General features: G+C 40.7%; 1 protein-coding gene and 1 non-coding gene across 5 annotated transcripts; both read right to left on the bottom strand.

Annotated features, from left to right (window-relative positions):
* Positions 1-3,754: 3,754 nt before the first annotated feature.
* Positions 3,755-3,825, bottom strand: TRNAG-CCC. Its single transcript has one exon. It is a non-coding gene; the product is annotated as a tRNA-Gly (tRNA).
* A 52-nt stretch (positions 3,826-3,877) lies between these two features.
* On the bottom strand, positions 3,878-7,874 carry LOC102708604 (heat stress transcription factor A-9). Of its 4 annotated transcripts, none has more exons than XM_040522703.1 (4): positions 7,397-7,874; positions 4,960-5,845; positions 4,624-4,682; positions 3,878-4,245 (listed from the first exon to the last, which is right to left on the bottom strand). In XM_040522703.1, the coding sequence occupies exons 1-3, from the start codon at positions 7,727-7,729 to the stop codon at positions 4,660-4,662; spliced, it is 1,242 nt and encodes a 413-aa protein (XP_040378637.1). In that variant the 5' UTR covers positions 7,730-7,874; the 3' UTR covers positions 3,878-4,245; positions 4,624-4,659. The 4 variants fall into 4 exon arrangements, with proteins under 4 accessions (XP_040378637.1, XP_040378639.1, XP_040378636.1 ...); XM_040522705.1 differs by having other exon boundaries at positions 4,966-5,845; XM_040522702.1 differs by having other exon boundaries at positions 3,882-4,242.
* Between the last annotated feature and the right edge of the window lie 10,484 nt (positions 7,875-18,358).

Genomic DNA, 18,358 nt, shown 5'->3' with positions numbered 1-18,358 from the left:
GAATCGCAATGAGAAGCTAAAGAGTTCTGCTCCAGTTCATTCGCTACTGTGATAGTAGTACTTTCGGCAACCGCATCATGAAACGCAGAGCACAGAAAGAAAAATGATAGTTCAGATAAATAATCCGATCTTATGAAAAAATAAATTTCCTGGATTCATAAATTCACTAAATGCTACTTACTGTATGTTACTGAGACATCTATAAATTGGAGGAAACTTGACGGCACTGAACAGATAGCTCCAGTTGAAAACTTGAAATGCTGGCTATATGCTACAGTGCTTTCTCGCGAGAAACTGTTCTTTTTTCCAATGGGCCAGGAACTTGTCATTTTCCTTTTTCTTTCTTTTTTTTTTTTGCCAACTCTGTCGCTTGTGTCTCCCGATTTGTAAAGGAGACCAAGTTGTAACAAAGTATAGGGAGCGTGAGCTAGCAGAAGTATTTAAGTGGATTAATTAATCCAATGTTTCTTTCTATCTTTTTCTTTGTTTTCTCTCAGACAGAAGTCTATGTTGAAGCTGCTGGATTCATGTCCTGGCTGATTGGATCATATCAAGATATACGACAGAGGTGCGAAGCGGCATAAACAGAAGACGAAAAGAAACAAAAACGGGTGCAGAAAACTAACCCACCTCGCTGTGAGTTGAAAGTGTAGTTCCAACGACCGGTTTTAGTTTCAGATTGACAGCACAGCTGCATAATGCTGCCATTAGGTAGTGAGCAAAATAATTAAGCATGCATAAACGTACAATAGACAACACATTGTAAATGTGCAGATGGTGGCCTGCTAGATTCTTCATTAACACGTGCAGTGACAATGTCGTATATATATGCGTCTTGTGTGTCATATGTAATACAGGACCATATAGAGCGACTGATTCCCAGAACCATCCACTGTATCTAGGTTAACAACCGGTCGTTAATGCCTAAAAAAACGGTCGTTAAAGATCCGGGGGACAGGGTAGGGAACCGTAAATTTACTTAAAAACTGTAAATTTAAATAAAATATATAATTTTGCAATGTATCTATATGTTGCTCATCCATCTAGAAATATAAACACTTCCAATATTTAAAACTAGCATGGTTTCCTGCATATACTATGTGACTAGGCTAGCATAATTATAAATTGTACCTATACATGGGTTCTTATCTTAACGGAGTATTAATTAGTTTTAAATTTTTAATTTGAATTTTAGAGTTTTCTAAATTGTATTTCTACTTGGAACATTATTTTACTTTTCTTTATTTTTAGTTCTCAACTTGCATTCTAAACTTTACATGTACATAAACACTTTCCTGCATAATATTTATTTTTAATTCAAATTTTAAATACCTCAAAAAATGTATTTGTAAGTCGACTCTTTCTCTTGATATTACTTATTTTAACTATACTTTTACATATTTCCAACTTGTATTTATATATGGACTTTGCACTCAATATTATGATTTTTAATCTGAATGTTGGATTTTTTTTCTAAATTGTATTTACAAAGAGACTTTTTAGTTTTCTTTTTTTTCAATTATAAAATTGTATCCTAATCGGATTCATTTTTTTATTAATGTGATATTTTCTAGCTAGTGACATGGTGAATCATTTTCTTATTACTTCATATGTATAATAGATTAATTTGTAGATATAAACATTTCTAAATTATTACCACCCCAATAATAACTCTTACTTAATTTTCATATAATCATGCTCTCCAACCAGTATTCCGCTCACCAACCGCCCCCCGTTATGAGGAGCTCAGCATTAACCCTTAACCTCTTCAAAAGAAAAACTAGAAATGATGCATTAAGTAAAAAAATTCATCGGTGCTGGTAATCCCTATGTAATCGTTAAATACCTTTCACCAAACAATATTCGTATTTAATTTTTGATACTTGTATTTTTGCAAAAAAAAAGTTGTCAATACTTAAAAGGATACCATATAATTTTCATTTATTGTAGTCTAGCCATTTAAAAATTATTAATGATAAGATCGTAACAATACCAATCAAAACTAACAAGGAGTAGAAACTAATAACAAGAATTTGCCGAACAAAAAGAGAGAGTAAAAATAACGAAATGCCTCGCCGCATTTTGCTATTTGCGTTCAGCAAAAAAAAAAAAATTCAGGACGATGGAGACAGACAGCTCTGCGTCTTTATCCTTTGGACACGTCCGGCGGTCCAGTCAGTCAGCCACACGGCCGCAAAACAAAATGGATCAAACAGTCGCGGGGGGCTGGCAATGCACCACTGCAGCTCGAACGGTGCAACGTACTACCAAAATGTCGCCGTTTTGTCAATGTGGGCATTTATGGAGAGCAATCAGTGACCAACACAAGTGGGGTGGCAGCAGCAGTAGTGCAGTGCAGTTACCAGATAACCGACGGCGAATTATTGCGTCCAGACTCCAGAGGAATGTCTGGCTGTGGCTGGCTGGCGCGACCCGATTGCTGCTTTGCGTGGAATCATCGGAGACGGTTCGGCCGGCCTCGAGAAGGGAGCTGGAAGCCGCCGCTGCCTCGCCGGAAGAAGGGCAGAGTACCTGCTGCGATGAAGGACAGCGCCGCCGGCCGCTTCACGGAACTACGGAAGCGGAGCCCACGGCGAGCCCGCAGGTGTGTGGCGCCGCATGATGTGCGGCGAGACCTGGCGGCCTGGCCGGTGTTGGCCCATCGGATCGCTCCACGCGACAGGTTGGATCCGACTCATCCCGGCCGTCGGTTGGGAGCGATCACGGCCGTCTGTTTTGCCACCGAGCGGTGCGAAAAGAGTATAGGTAGGCTCGTTGCCAATGCCGCCCAACAAAACAAGCACGGGATAAGGCGTGCTGACGAGCCACGACCGGCACGAGTATAGTGCGGGTGAGGCCAGTAGAGAGTTGGAACAAGCAAGCTGCGTTTTTCAAGATAGTGTATTTTAGTTTTTTCTTCAGTTTTGCACACATGTTCCTCAAATTATTAAATATATTTCATGAAAATTATATAAATTTTATCATTTCTGTTTTTAAATAGATTTTTAACTTTATGATAGTTAATTATATTATGTATATTATTAAATAGATAAATCTTATCAAGAAAGAACACAGCATATTAACAGGCGTGGCCACCGCCGAGGATGAGGTCGGCTGACCAAAGTGACCATCATTCATCGTGGGCTAGATCCTTGGGCTTTTGCGAGTTGGCGTGCTGCTGGATCAGCAGGCTGTCGCGCGGAGGACGTAGGCGTTCTCGACAGTTAGGTCCACCATGACCGCAGCCGCAGGTCCGCAGAGATCACCACAGCGAAGAGTTTCTCCACTTAAATTCCATTACATCGGATAGTTAGAGACCGAGTTTCACGTAGGGAGCAAATGTGTTTCCAACCGGAGATAACTACTGTCTCGAGTCTTTTATACATGATCGTCTCACGATATTTGTGATAGACGCTGGCATGTTTCTGAAGATGATATCATGGTTCAGTAGTGCCCAAAACATCCGGTCGATTTTTGACTTCTTATTATATTTATAAGCTAAAATTTAGCATAAAAAATATATTTTGAGCTGATTTTATAGTTCCCTCGTATAAAAATTTTATTCATAAATTATTTTTGTTTGTAGATATTTTATTTCGCTTTTTTCTCTTCGGAACAAACCGAGGACCACCCCATAAGAGGAAGGACAGTGGATCGATAGTGCCAAAAAATATTAGAGGAAGAACACTCAATGATGCTAATAATAGAAATAAAAAAAACAAGCGAGAAGCAAGACTGAAATAACCAACAAAAATGCGCATCCGGGGAATCGAACCCCGGTCAGTACCGTGGGAGGGTACTATGATACCACTACACCAGATGCGCCTACTTGATGTTTATGCCTTTATTTCGAAATATGTAGTGATGGTTGATCTGCAGGGCGCCTCTACATAGACTATCTATAAAGATCGAGTACAAAAGGCAGAGGTAAGTGCGAAAGTGAAAGTAAGACAGCGGGTAAGTTACAAAACTGCTCATGTTTTAAAAAACGAAGTATATACATCAAACGAATTCGATGGTAGCAGCCATCGCTAGTGTAAGACGATGAGAACTACAAAAAAGAAGTCCCCAGTCCAAACAAATGCCTCGAAAAAGTAAAGCAGTTCATATATGGTCAACAAGTGTTACAATCTTCCTCTGTGTCAGTATAATACATCGGTACACCCTCTGGCCACGCCATTCCGGGATGCCAAAGGCGTCTGCCTGCTCATCTCATGCGCACTGAGGTTGGTCACCGAAAACCTGCTGACGTTGAAGCTGGATCAGTCTGTGGAACAAAAATCGGTCGTACAAAGAGATCATATGTTTGGGAATCTATCTAAAAGGAAAGGCCGGTGGCATTTTTTTTTTTTGCAACAATCATGAGATTTAATCAGCATTGAGCTAAAGGTCATACTATGTTTAAAATGGTTTCGATGGCAATTCTTCTCAGAAGAGGCGATTGCAGGGTTGCACGGATGAAGGCATCAACATACACTGTCCTAAAATTCTAAAGAAACACAACAAGAGGAATTAAACAAGGGTGCTACTGCTTTCCGTTTGGTTTTGCACATGCAAAGTAACATTCCATAAACAAAGCAGATCGGGATAATTCTTCTCATGTTAAAATGGACCTGCACCCACCTAATGTTACTGCCAAATGTGCTGCTGGACCACCAATCAAGCTTCGGTTATGACATCAGCTGATGAAACAAGAAAGAGGTCAGGCATGTATAGCTACTGCTGAGTGAATAGCAGAAAAGGATATTATTAAGCAAAGAATAGGCTGAGAAGGATCCATGTCATCTTTGCCAAATCCTAGCACAACAGACCAAAATAAAAGATTATCTGTAAAAATGGAAGCACGTTGTTTGGCATTTGACACGAAACATGCACCTAGAATATCCAGACCTACCTAAATGACACGGACTTGTTTTCTACAAAGTGATGAACATAGGGCATACAGCAATTAGTCATTACCATTACCATATTGAGGGTTGTTGCAGTTATATTGTGCTTCCATCAGACAATCCTGCTCTAGCTGCGGAAAATCATAATCTTGAATACTCAAAGGAGCCTCGACTTGGCCATCATTCTCAAATGGTGGAAGTATGGGGTCCAGGTTATCATCAAACAGAAGTTGCATTTCACTATCATCCCATTCATGTAATGTAGAATTGTCAGTGAAAGGCTCCTCAGATGAACCAAGAGTATCACCAATGTTAGACGTTGTTTGCATGTCCATGGGTGTGGCAACTGCAGGACTTGGAACTGGTTGTGAACAAATGGCTCCTTCCATTGGAGTTACTTGACCAGATGTTTCTGGGACAGTAGGAAGATACTCAATTATTTGTGCCCCGCGGCCAGATGTCTCCTGATCAGTTACAGGGCCCTGCTCAAGAGCATGGAACCTCCTTTTCTTGCTTCCATCAGGATTCCACCAGCTGGTTCTTCTCTGCTGCTGCTGCTGCTGCACAAGCTGATTGAGAAAACTAGGATTCTGGACAACAATCGCTAGAAGTGCCATCATCTGCTGCTGGTTTTGTTCCATTACCTGAAGCCGTTCAATTAGGTTCTGAACTTCAAGGTTAGATGTTTGCTGGTAGTGCCTAAGATCTACGAGCTGCTGCATGAGAAGAGCTTTATCCCTCTTAAGGGTTTCAACCTCCTTTTCGAGGCCACCATATTTTCCTATCTCAATATTTTCAGTGCCAGGTGCAGTTTTGACAGTAGCCTTCTGTATCTCGCTAGGTGCTTCCTGAGAAGACTTCTTCCTCCTCTTGATGGTCTTCAAAAGATGTTTTTGGCCCATAATAAAACCTTCATTGGCCCACTCCCATCTATCAGGGTGAACTTTACGAAATCCCTGATTATGATAGGAAACATGAGTTAGCTCACCCAATATAAATGAATGCTCCAGAAGAATATACAGCGTAGAGAATATCAACGAAAACAGATGAAGTAATGCTTCTACAGATTCCACGGAAATTTTCACTGCTCAGGATTCATTAGTAAGTTTTACAGAGCATATTAGCAAAGAGCAACAAATAAACGGTTCAAAAAAACATTAAATACAGGAAAGCAACCCAATGAAGAAAAGTCGGGTCCTTTTCGCATTAAGCAATTGCAAGAGTCCAGTGTATCCAGCAGTCAAAATGAGGATAACTGTCAAGAGCAGAACATTCAGTGTCCATGGTTCAGTGGAAGAACATATTCATAATCTTATATTTCATCAAACAAATTTTATTGGGAAAAGGAAAGCCCACTTCAAGCAAAACAATGTCCTAGAGGGAAATGACACAGAAGAAGATAATGGCAGTAAAATGTCAGCAAACCAATCATGCATTTCTTTCAGCCAAACAAGAGTGACAATATGCTTTTCTCTAGTTCTGAAGTTCAATAGATAACATATATAAGAAAAATAATTTTAAAAGGAGCAGAAATGGCAACAGTTGCAACACAAGCCCATCCCTTGGAAATTTGCTAAGCTAGGAGCAGTTTAGCATAGCTTCTACAGCCAGCTATCGGATTCACATACTGTCAGGAATCCCAGGAGATCACTAGCTGAAACACGAAGAACACACACACACAAGCGATTACTGTAGCGGATTCACATACTTGCAGCAGTTTTAGGCTTTCTCTTAACATAAATAGCAAAACAACACAGACTCGACTCAATAACAACTTAGCCTAAGCCTCAAGACCCGGACATCCTAATTACCTGGACTCCGACTCACACGTGCGGCTAAACACACACCGTGGGCTCATGCTAACTGAAAAAACTCAACTTAACTACCTAGCACACCTGTTTATTGTCAACACATATATGGCCAAATTAATGGGGACCTACATAAAACATTAACAGAACAGATACTGGTTTCAAAGAAACAATATATGTCCTCAATGCCATGTGTTTTATGTACCACTAGAAGTTTTTGTTGAGTAGAAAGCCACCACAGAAGCTAATCGTCTTTTGTCTCTACGACCAGACGAAGAAAAGCATCTAATTCAAGAGATTCCATAACACATGCCTACTGAGATAAACTACCAATATATTACCAACAGCTTTGAACATACTCCAAAACGATTACTAATCCGAAATATACACCATCAATTTCATCAACTTAAAAGACACATAATCGAACAAAGTAACATCATATGAGAAAATGGTACCAAGCGAAAATAAATCACGCAATCACAATTCAAACAAAGCGGAAGCTATTGCAAATTAATACTTGCAAACGAGATTGCTGTCTATCCGCGACAAGAAACAACAATTTGGTAGCAGAACCTAGTTTTCACTACTAATTTCATCCAATATACTGGAAATGACACCAAATTTGCGCCTTGCAACGAAACGACGGGGCACAATAACTGAACAAATGACGAGACGCGGGGATCGAGAGAGGAATCTCACATAAGTGTTGAGCTGGCGTATGAAGCTGGTGAAATTGCTGTGCTTGAAGTGCCGGTGGAGGTCGCGCTCGAAGGCGTGCGAGTCCCAGATCACGAAGCTGCCGCCGCCCTCGGCCCACGAGATAACTTTGTCGGTCGCAGGGTCGGAAACCATGTCGTACACCTTCGTCAGGAAGGGCGCCACCTCCGACGGCTTCGGCACCACCGCCCCGCCGCTCGCCGTCGGTGCGCCAGCATCGCCGGAGACCTCGCTGCCGCCGACGGATGGAGCGGGGGATGAGGCGGCGACGTCGCTGGCGGCGGGATGCTGAGGGGACCGCTTCTTAGAGCCCATGGAGACGCAGAAACCCTAGCCCTCGCCGAGGCTTCGAGATTGAGGCGGCGGCGACGACGGGACGAACAGACGAGAAGGATGAGGGGATTTCGGTTCGGCTTAATTTTTTTTTCTTTTCTTTTTTTGTGTGTTGAATTTGCGTGGGAGAAAAAATTGGTTCGAGTAGACTAATAGAGGGGTTACTTATACCTGAGATCACGAAGGGCGCGTGGCCCGTAAAATACTTTATGCGATCCCATTTTGCACCGCCGCGCTAAACTACAAATCCCTTCCTTGTTCAATGGCCTGTGGGCCCCGGAAGCTGGGTCCCACCTGTCGGTCAAAAGCGTCGCAACGAACATTACCGCGTGCAGTTTCCCCGTCCTGTGGTGGGTCCCGGATTTTTTTTCTTGTGGGGCACGATAGTCAGCGTGGCGGTGTCACGTCCGCGGGTGCAGTTGGAGGAGTGCGTTTGGACTTTTCGTGCCAATGACATGTGGGCCCCACCGGCAAAATGGTGAATTTGATATCAAGAAAGGGGAAGCGGCGGGCCGGGCCGAAAGGAGCGAGATCTTTGAGACGACGCGGTCCAAAGGCGTAAGGCTGACGTGTGGGCCCATAGGACCATACTCTCTTCGTCCTACGATAAAACTATTTTTACTCCGTATAACATTTTGCTCCTTGTTTTATTTTAAAAAAATATATAATTAATATTTTCCCGGCGAGGTAATAAAATGCCAGCTGGCGTCGGTTCGTAGCAACTTCCAGTACGGAGGAGTCTACGGACGCGCTTCGGCAGCTCGGCTGCATCCTAGTTGGGGCCCGCCTGTCAGCGCAGAATCTACGCTCCCTTTTTGTCGTTGGGCGTTGCGTTCACACGAGCTGTTGAGTTGAGACTTGAGAGCGTATTGGAGAGTTGGACCTCAACTTTGACCACACGAATCGCTTGTGCGTCGAGATTAGGCGCGTGACAAAATTATTTTCCTGCTGAATTGCTGACCTGCTCCTACTACATGTCTTCATTACCAACTGCTCCGTACTACAGTACAGCAGTACAGTACTGCTACCAAGAGGACGCAATTTTAAGATAGAATTTCCATTGCGGTTCTTCAACTTTCGATTAGATTATAGAATTCAGGAAACATGCTTAGAGTGGGGACAACAGACACGGGGTTTATTTTTGAACAGTCCACTGCATATGGCCCAAATCACAACTGGATTAGAGCAAGGGGCACAATTTTTTTAGCTAATGTTTGGTGACTGGAACGAAGGGGACATCTCTGTGCTGATGACAATGTTCTTGAACCTATAACTAATCATTGGACCGTTTTAGCTTCAATTATCCATTGGATTGTTTTGTTCTAGACAGTCAACGGCGGTGATTGTTTGTTTTTCGAGGCAAAAAACGAAACGACATGTCTGTTAAAAAACAATTTATGAATAAAATGTTTATAGACGTGTTTTTAGCGATCTAAAATAAATTAATATATGATAAAAAAACTAAAAATCAACTTTAGATTTAAAGATAAAAATTTAAATTTTGACTTATAAATATAAGCATAAGTGAAAGAGGCCGAGCACCCTTATACATCCACAAGAGACCTGGTCTGTGCTTTGTTCATAGCATTTTCATTGAACTTGGCACAAGATCAAGATCGAAATAGCCACATGCAGCTTTCTACCACTCACACCTTTTCGTTTTATTTATACTTATAAGCCAAAATTAAATTTTCTAGTCTTAAATTTAGAGTTAATTTCGAAGTTTTTTATCGTAGTTTATTTTCTAGTTTGACTTTCAGATCACTAAGATTATGTATATAAACGTTTTATTAGAAATTATTTTTCGTTTACCAACATGAAAAAGCCATACAAGAACCTCAGATCAATGAGATTGATTTTTATATTAGAACGCCGAGACTCAATTTAGTGAATAAAATAAAAGGAATACATGAGGGAAAAAATGACAGGACAGCTACAGGAATGCCACAAAGGCAACTAAGGGGCTGTTTAGTTTCCAAAAATTTTTATCAAAAAACATCACATCGAATCTTTGGACACCTAAATAGAGTATTAAATATAAATAAAACGAAAAACTAATTGCATAGTTACGTGAGAAATCGTGAGATAAATCTTTTGAGCCTAATTAGTAGGTGCTTAGCCATAAGTGCCATAGTAACCCACATGCGAAAATGACGGATTAATTAGTAGGTGATTATGCTCAAAAGATTCGTCTCGCGGTTAACAGGCCAGCCGTGAAATTCGTTATTTCATTCGTGTATGAAAACCCTTCCGACATCCGATCAAACGTCTGACGTGACATGCAAAAATTTTCATTTCACCAACTAAACACCCCCTAAGCTGTCTAGCACTGATGGAATTAAGAAAAGAAAAAAAAAAGGCACCACCACACGCCGGTAGTGCTCAGGGTTTCCGAAACCGCGGTTACCGCGGTAACCGCGCCCTCCGCAGAGGCACGGTTTTGGTAAACCGCGGTAACCGAGTTTAAATTTGAGGAGAAATTAAAAAATTTGAGGAAATTTAATAAAAAATGTATATGTTGTATATGTTGATATATAATGTAGTTTTGTCAAAGAAATTCACGAAAAAAATGTATTTCCGGCGTAATTAAAAATCATAAACAAGAATTTCGGGAAACAAAATTAAAACAAAGCCTATTGCAAATAACATTTCAAAGGAAGATGGTTAAGAATATTTTGTTGTTAAGTCATTATTAATTTACACTAGACACTAGGATTCATAATGTTGAAATACAAATATACAACGATGAATATATGGAAAATATGTATGGAGAAAAATTATATGTGCGCGTTAGTAATAAATGGTAGTAGTTATAGTTGTGACGCAGCAATTAAAATGAAGTTATTACTTGTTATAGGTGTGAATTATTTGATAAAGGGTGATATGAGTCATATGACGGTGTATGTTTGTATGTTGCAATATCAAGAATTTAGAAAAGGTCATATGAAAATTTTCTTGTTTTCTCTAAAACATATTCTATTTTTCTATTTTTCCTATGTTACAACTCACAAATATAGTCATAAAATATTTTCCTATTTTTCATATATTTTTTAAGATTTTTTAATGTTTTTTGTATTTGACATCACACCCACGGTTTCCTTACGGTAACCGCGGTTTTGGCTGCAAAAACCGCGCGGGAAACCACGGTTTCCGCCGTTCTCATACGCTGCGCTGTTTCAGCACGTATTTACCGCGGTTAGTAACCACGTTTACTGTGCGTTTTGAATTCAAATTTTTTGTTTTCAAATTCGTTGCGGTTTTTGCGGTTACCTTGCGGGATCCGCGGGAGCGCGGTACCACGGTTTTCGTGGCAGTAACGGTAAGGGGAACTCTGGTAGTGCTTATGCACACCACAGGGGCAAGTAGGCAGTTAAACTAATGGCAATTCAGAATGACATTTGGACGAAAAAACATGTAGAAATACACTTGCAAGCATATTGTAGATTTGTAGATGACATGGAGCACATACGCTTATTCACTCGGACCAATATCATATATCCATGTTTCCTATTTTCAGTTGTACATGCAAGAGAGAAAATTTCGTTCAACAAACCATCATCGGTTTGGTATTCCCGAGAATTTGAACAAAGTTTCGTGTATTAACACCATATATACTGAACAATTATATCTTATTCACAACAAGTAATATTACCAAACAATGATATCACTTGCTGAGAGTAGGTTGCATACAGTCAACTGGAACAAGGAATGCAAAACCAAGATGAATAGTTCAACGAGGAAAAATGGTATATTGACAGCAACTGTCCGTTCTCCAATTCATGTAGACTTGTACAGTACCCACTTTCTACCCAGCCAGGCAATCCCAAGGCTGACCTGATTAACATGATCGAGTTTATCTGCAATGGGAGCAACATTATGTTTTTAGTGACACTTAAATTCAAACAGAGGCAATAATATTTTCAAAAAAAAAACAGAGGCAATAAAAGATAACTCTACGATGGAAACCCTCCAGGAAGATGAATTCTGTTCTATCCAAAGTCAGCATGCAATTTGATTCATGTCTTCAATATCAGCTTTTAAGTACAGCATTCTTAGTTACTGGTATGCAGGATTACAGGTACTGTATAGAGTTACAGGAAAATGAAATTTAGTGGTTTAAACTAAAATTCGTTCATGTTATCAAGCTTACTTGAAGATGGTTACAAATCTCCACAAACTCACAAAGTACATATGTAATTTACAAACCGACAAACCTTATTTCAGAGTATGCAGTTCTCAGAAGATGCTACCACCATGCACTCACGGACTCACCTGTCTATCTAGCTATTCTTGCACAGCTCTTATGAATCGTAAACAGAGTAAACCTGACCAAATCATGATCATCAAGACATCAACCATGCTCCGGCTAGACTACAGTATTGGGTATCTCATCCATGACGCGGACAATCTCCAGTGACGGTGACAGCCGCAAGATCAACTCGTCCGGCCTGCGCAGGTGAGAGAAGTATCGGACGTTGGGCGAATTCAGGATTTTGAACCTTACCTCTCGACGGCGTCATCGACGAAGCGCCAGAAGTTCTTGGGCATGTGCACGGTGTGGCACATCGAAGCCGTAGAGAGAGACCAGCCTCCGGCTTCGCCGCGACGATGTCCGTTTGATTCGTGTCGACGGCAGTACGCCGCGGCCTCGTCGGTCTCTCTGCCCGCCGCCGCTCCTCGCCGAGAGGAAGGGGGCGGCCGGACGGACGGGGCTAGTACAAATGAACAGGCCATAATGTAGGCCCAGTAAAGTTTTCAGCGAGCACGATAAGGCCCACGTATATGCAACAGTGCTCCTTCTTGGCCCAAGCATCGTCCACAACCCTACTTTGTTTTCGTTTTGTTGCTCTTGAAAGAAAACTGTGTGCAGATCGTTGTCGACAAAGTGGCCGGTGCTGATCAGAGCTGACAATGGCAATGCTACGGACCCGTCGTTTCCGCAGCAAGATGATACCATGATTGCTTGATTACTCTCTAAGCAAAGATTTACTATATTTAAAAAAAACAGAGAGATGGATTTCATTATCTTTATAGGCTCCATCCTATTCCTCTCTCGTCCTTGGGAACAGAGGATGCAGGGCACATGACACCTCTACTAAACTAATCCCAACCTTATCTCGTACGGTCCCTAGAACTGGATAGAATCATAGAGAGCATCTATCAAGTTGCATACTACTGGGGTAGCAATATATTTCTTCATCAGAGCACGCATTTCCGCGCTGGATAACGCAACTGTCTCCAGGTCTCCAGCTCTCGCCACTGCACCGCATGATGGTTTGCTGCTTCGATTCATCCACGACCAGGACCACCAACGCCGGAGAAGAAGATCCAAACGGAAACGCGCCGTTCCATCGTGCGTGAACTGCGTGGTTGGACCAGGGCGGCCGGCCGCCGGCCGCCCACTGAGTGGATTGACGTATCGGCGGCGTCGCTCCCGCTGGTGGGCCCGCCCGCCGGTCACACGTCATCGGTCGTCACCATCCACAGACCAAACAATTGCGAGTGGCATGAGTATATATGGCTTTGTTTACTATAAGGCAATGACCTAATTAGCAAACCAAATTAATTAGAGCCTGCCAGGTCCTGCAGCCGTGTGCAGGTTGGTAGATGCTGATGCAAGGGGACAATTTCACTATCGTTCATCGACTTTACTTTGAACTTTCATTGATTCCCTTTTTCAAATAATTCATGTAGGTAATAATTCCAAGTGTAGATGGTTATCGTGTTAATAACTAGTACTCCTACTAGTGATGATGATATGGAGACAAGTTATCAATGCCATAAGTGGACCTGAATACAATGTGTTCCTAACCTCCTAAATGAAATTTCATAGGAAAAAATGTTGCATCGACAGGGAATGCATTGCCTGCATTTTCTTTCTCTGGTGGTGGTTACCCAAAGGCTTTGCTTAGTACTTGAGTAAATCACCGAACTTAACATGAATGCCGTCGCTTTTGCAGCTTTGCTTCGTCATCTTGCATGATCAAGGTTAATCTAGCACTCTAGCAGCCGGCAATGCGACCGCGTTATATGCGATGCTGCTATGGCTAGAAAATCAGCAGCTTCCATTTGAAGTCAAGATACTACACTAGTTATTATCAGTGTTCTACAGCTGATCGATGGAGCGTTGCTCTCACCGTCTCAGGTTCACTGAATCTTCCCCGCAAGTTTTTTGAGAACAATCCCCGCAAGTTGATACTAACAAAGCATCAACCTTTCTTTGTCCCCCGCAAGACGTAGCTTTATCTAATCACCAGTTGTACTATATGATGTGGGTGCCTTGTTTGGGTTGTTTGGGTAGCTGTTGTAGTGCGTACTCAGCAATCGGTGAGTACACTACTAGACTTCATCCTCGTCTTTTCGATTTTACTTATACTTATAAGTTAAAATTTAAATCTTAAATCTTAAACCAGAAGCTGATTTTATAGTTTTTATTGTACATCTAAAATTTTATTTATTAATTTTTTTACAAATATATCGTTTGGTCTTTTATCTGTAAAAACCAAACAATCACCTCCTTCCTTCCCAAATAGGGTCCATCTAAAAGTGTTTAGCCAACAGAAAAGTTTCATCTCTGTTTATGTTGAAAGGGCCAAAAGATGTGGGATACTCATTTACCAATGCTTTGTATGTTTTGGCTCGGGAAACATTTTTTAACTGAACTTTAAGATGCTCAATCATTTCCATCTAATTGAAAAGAAAGTGACAAGCAACTGCCTACCTACTACCCAATATAAGCACACCTTCAGGAGAGGCAGTGTCAATATGTTTAAGAAGAAAAACACATTAGTATCAATATAATACCTCCATTTTTGAATACATGACCTTTAGACCAACCAAATTGACTTGAATATAGTTATATTTTTCTGCCATAACTATCGTACAATAATGACTGCAGGTAGTATTAAGGCTGCGTTTGGCAGCATGGATAAGATATCTAACTTCTCTCTTTTTCGCGCGCACGCTTTCCGAACTATTAAACGGTGTATATTTTATAAAAATTTTCTATAGAAAAGTTGTTTAAAAAATTCATATTAATCTATTTTATATTTTTAAATAATTAATAATTAATTAAGCATGTATTAATTTTTCACGCTAGATAATTAATCCACTCCTCCCTCCCAGCCGAACGCGGCCTAAGAAGAATGCGTAAGGATCAGACACTACATTTCAGATGAGAAAGTTGTGTGCAGTTTGTCACTTCATTTAGCTAGCTAGTTGTTTGGTTTGTTGCAAGTTTTGGCTGCCAACGATCATTTGGATAATCACGAGAACAAAAACGGAAATGGAATGTTGTGTGCATCATAAAAGGTTTGTACTAGGTAGGCAAAACGGCAAGCAAGGTTGGCCCGGTTGGTGGTGACGAGTTGGCACGGAACGAGGCCACCGTGCCCCAAAAAACATTGAAAACGAGTGAAAAAATACTTTATTTTTCGGTTTATGACTATCCATCTTATTTAAAAAAATTATTAAAAATAAAAAAATAGTCACACGTAAAGTATTATTCATGCTTTGTCATTCAATGATAATAGAAATATTAATCATATTTTTTTAAATAAGATAAAGAGTTAAAGATTATATCTAAAAACTGAAAAACAGATTTATTTTAGGACCGGACTAAAAAAACAGCCGCAACAATACGCCGTTAACCCACAGACGGCAGTGTCGTCATCGCTTCCTTCTGCGTGATGAATAAGAAATCGTCCAGCGATCGACTAAGGTGCTGTTTAGAAAAATTATCAGAACAAGCGTCACGTCAAATATTTGATCAGATGTCGGAAGTGTTTTGGACACGAATAAAAAAAACGAATTTTACGGCTAGCCTAGAAACAGCGAGACGAATCTTTTGAGCCTAATTAATCCGTCATTAGAACATGTTGGTTACGGTAGCACTTATGGCTAATCATGGGCTAATTAGGCTCAAAAGATTTGTCTCAAGATTTCTTGCATAACTGTGCAATTAGTTTTTTGGTTCATCTATGTTTAATGATTTATTTAGGTGTCCAAAAATTCGATGTGATGTTTTTGGAGAAAAAATTTGGGAACTAAACAAGGCCTAAGGTAACAAATTTCCAAATTTTTTTTCCAAAAGCATCACATCGAATCTTTGACACCTAAATAAATCATTAAACATAGATGAACCAACAAAACTAATTGCACAGTTATGAAAGAAATCTTGAGACGAATCTTTTGAGCCTAATTAACCCATGATTAACCATAAGTGCTGCAGTAACCAACATGTGCTACTGACGGATTAAATAGGCTCAAAAAAATCCATCTCGCTGTTTCCAGGCTAGCCGTGAAATTCATTTTTTTTATTTGTATCCGAAAACTTCTTCCAATATCCGATCAAACATTTAACGTGACAATTCTCCCCAAAAAAATTTCAATCTAAACGGTCCATAAATTAAAATTGATCCTCAACCGGACAGGGTGACATGAACCGCACATCAACTAGTGGGTCGTACAAGCTGCGGATCTTATCCAGATATTAAAGCATTTAGAGCCTGTACATTGTACCAACAGTCCGAAATCGCTACAGTTCTCACTATATGTTTTTGTTTTTCTTTTCTGAAATCTCGCAGTATAGAATTCTTGCTACTAATTGATTTAAGGGATTTGCCAAACAAAATATGCTTAAGTCTATACTCTTTAAAGACTTTGACGATGGCGCAATGGATCATCCACACTACGCCTACTTTTACCTATTTTTATTGAAGTGTTTTATATTATCCTTTGAACTTTTTAATATTACATAACAATAATATCTAAACGAATAGTCACATAAAAATAAGTTAAGATGTATATTCCATATAGAAAAAAGTGAGAAACATATTTCATGAAAAATAAGATTTAATTTAATTTAAACAAATATTATGTTATTTTTTCTTTTTATCCATAGCAAAACACAAACATTTAAGTAATTATCCAAAATAACTAGTAAAATCTATTTTTATTGGATGGCTATTATGATTGATGATTGGTGGTTACCTTTTTAGCAGCGCTGTCTTCTTCTCTTTTGAGTTTGATTAGCAACCATGAGCAGAGCCTTAAGAGAGGCTCGGAGTGGTAACACCCAATGGTCAAAAGCGGTGATGTCACTACCGTAGGGTAATAGTGTTGAGTTCTACTGGTATCATCCATGGGTATGACAATGGTGGATAATAAGATCACATCTATAAAACTTATAGTTTTTTATACCAACTGAGCATAGGTGCCACGTGGTGCGTTTTTACTGTAGAAGCTACAGTTCTCTTTTCCAAGCCGTTCGATACAGCAAGTTAATTATAGATGTGTGTCGTCGGATGCTACGAGCGAGCACACGTGTCGACGACGGCGGCTGCCGGCGAGCCCGCATGGCCTCCTCCTCCTCGCCGCCACCTCCTCCTCCGTCTCTGGTATCCTGCCCAAGACCAAACCCCCCGCCTCCGTGCCCGCACGGCCGCGGTGGTTCCGTCGCCTCACGCTCGCTCGGGCCGCTGTGGGCCGGGACCCGGAGACGGAGCCATCGGCGCCCCCGGAGGAGGCCGAGAGGAGGTCGCTCGCGGTGACGACGGGGGAGCTGCTCTTGGGCCTGGCGGCGCTGCTGCTGCCAGCGGGAAGGGGCGGGGCGGCGGCGGTGGACGAGGTGGAGGCGAGGGACGGGGTGGTGTGGGAGCAGCGGCCCGAGGACGTCGAGGCGGAGCGACGGAGGCGGGAGCTGACCAGCCCTGGGTTCAGCTTCTCCACCGCCGGGCTGCTCTTCCCCTACCACCTCGGCGACGCACAGTGCCTCAATGCTCAATGAAGCTAAAGCAATTATATTGACTTTCTAGATTAAATTGTGGCTAACAAGGAGTAACGGCGCCAGCGGTCAAATTTCCAGTGGTGTCATTAGTTAAGTAATTAGGGTAACTTGGCTACCGGGGCAACGCCGGGTACTCACTAGTTTTCTATATTATAATATGTACCGTCGGTTGCTGCTCTGCACAAGAGCGTGAATGAACCCAGCTCGAATTCGTGACTCAAAGGTGTGTCAAGGTAATAATACCAAGACAATGTGAAACAGTAAGGGCGTGATTCTTCAAGGAAAAAAAATCAAATAATATATTTGCAAATAAAAAATAATTTATGAATAATATATATATATATATATATATATATTCTTAGCAATCTAAAGTTAATGTTGGGGAATAAACTTCGATAAGAAACCTTAAAAATAACTCAAAATTTATGGTTAAAAATTCAAAATTTGACTTATAAGTATAAACGGAAGAAAAACAGTAGAGGGTGTAAGTTTACCGTGAAATACTACATATAAAAAAATACATGAAGCTTTGGGAGGGTATTTGCAATATTGTTATTTGTTTTTTATTATATTGGAATGTCACTCGAATAGCAATTATGTTATTATTTTAATAATTTAGTTGTGATCATACGATAATAATTTAAATTAGTGGTAAATTTACCGTTAGATATTAGTGTCTACGTTCATAATACTTCGACTAACGTAGCTCAATCAATCAATTAGTACACTGTTTAACGAAAAAGTTGTTCTTGTAGAGCAAGTTCAATAGTATATCGCCAACTACTCACTCCAATTTATCTATAGTCAATTTATACGTTAGTCAC

This window comes from Oryza brachyantha, chromosome 3 (genome assembly GCF_000231095.2).
Source record: "Oryza brachyantha chromosome 3, ObraRS2, whole genome shotgun sequence".
Classification (NCBI taxonomy): domain Eukaryota; kingdom Viridiplantae; phylum Streptophyta; class Magnoliopsida; order Poales; family Poaceae; genus Oryza; species Oryza brachyantha.
This window is presented reverse-complemented; position numbering and strand designations above follow the sequence as displayed.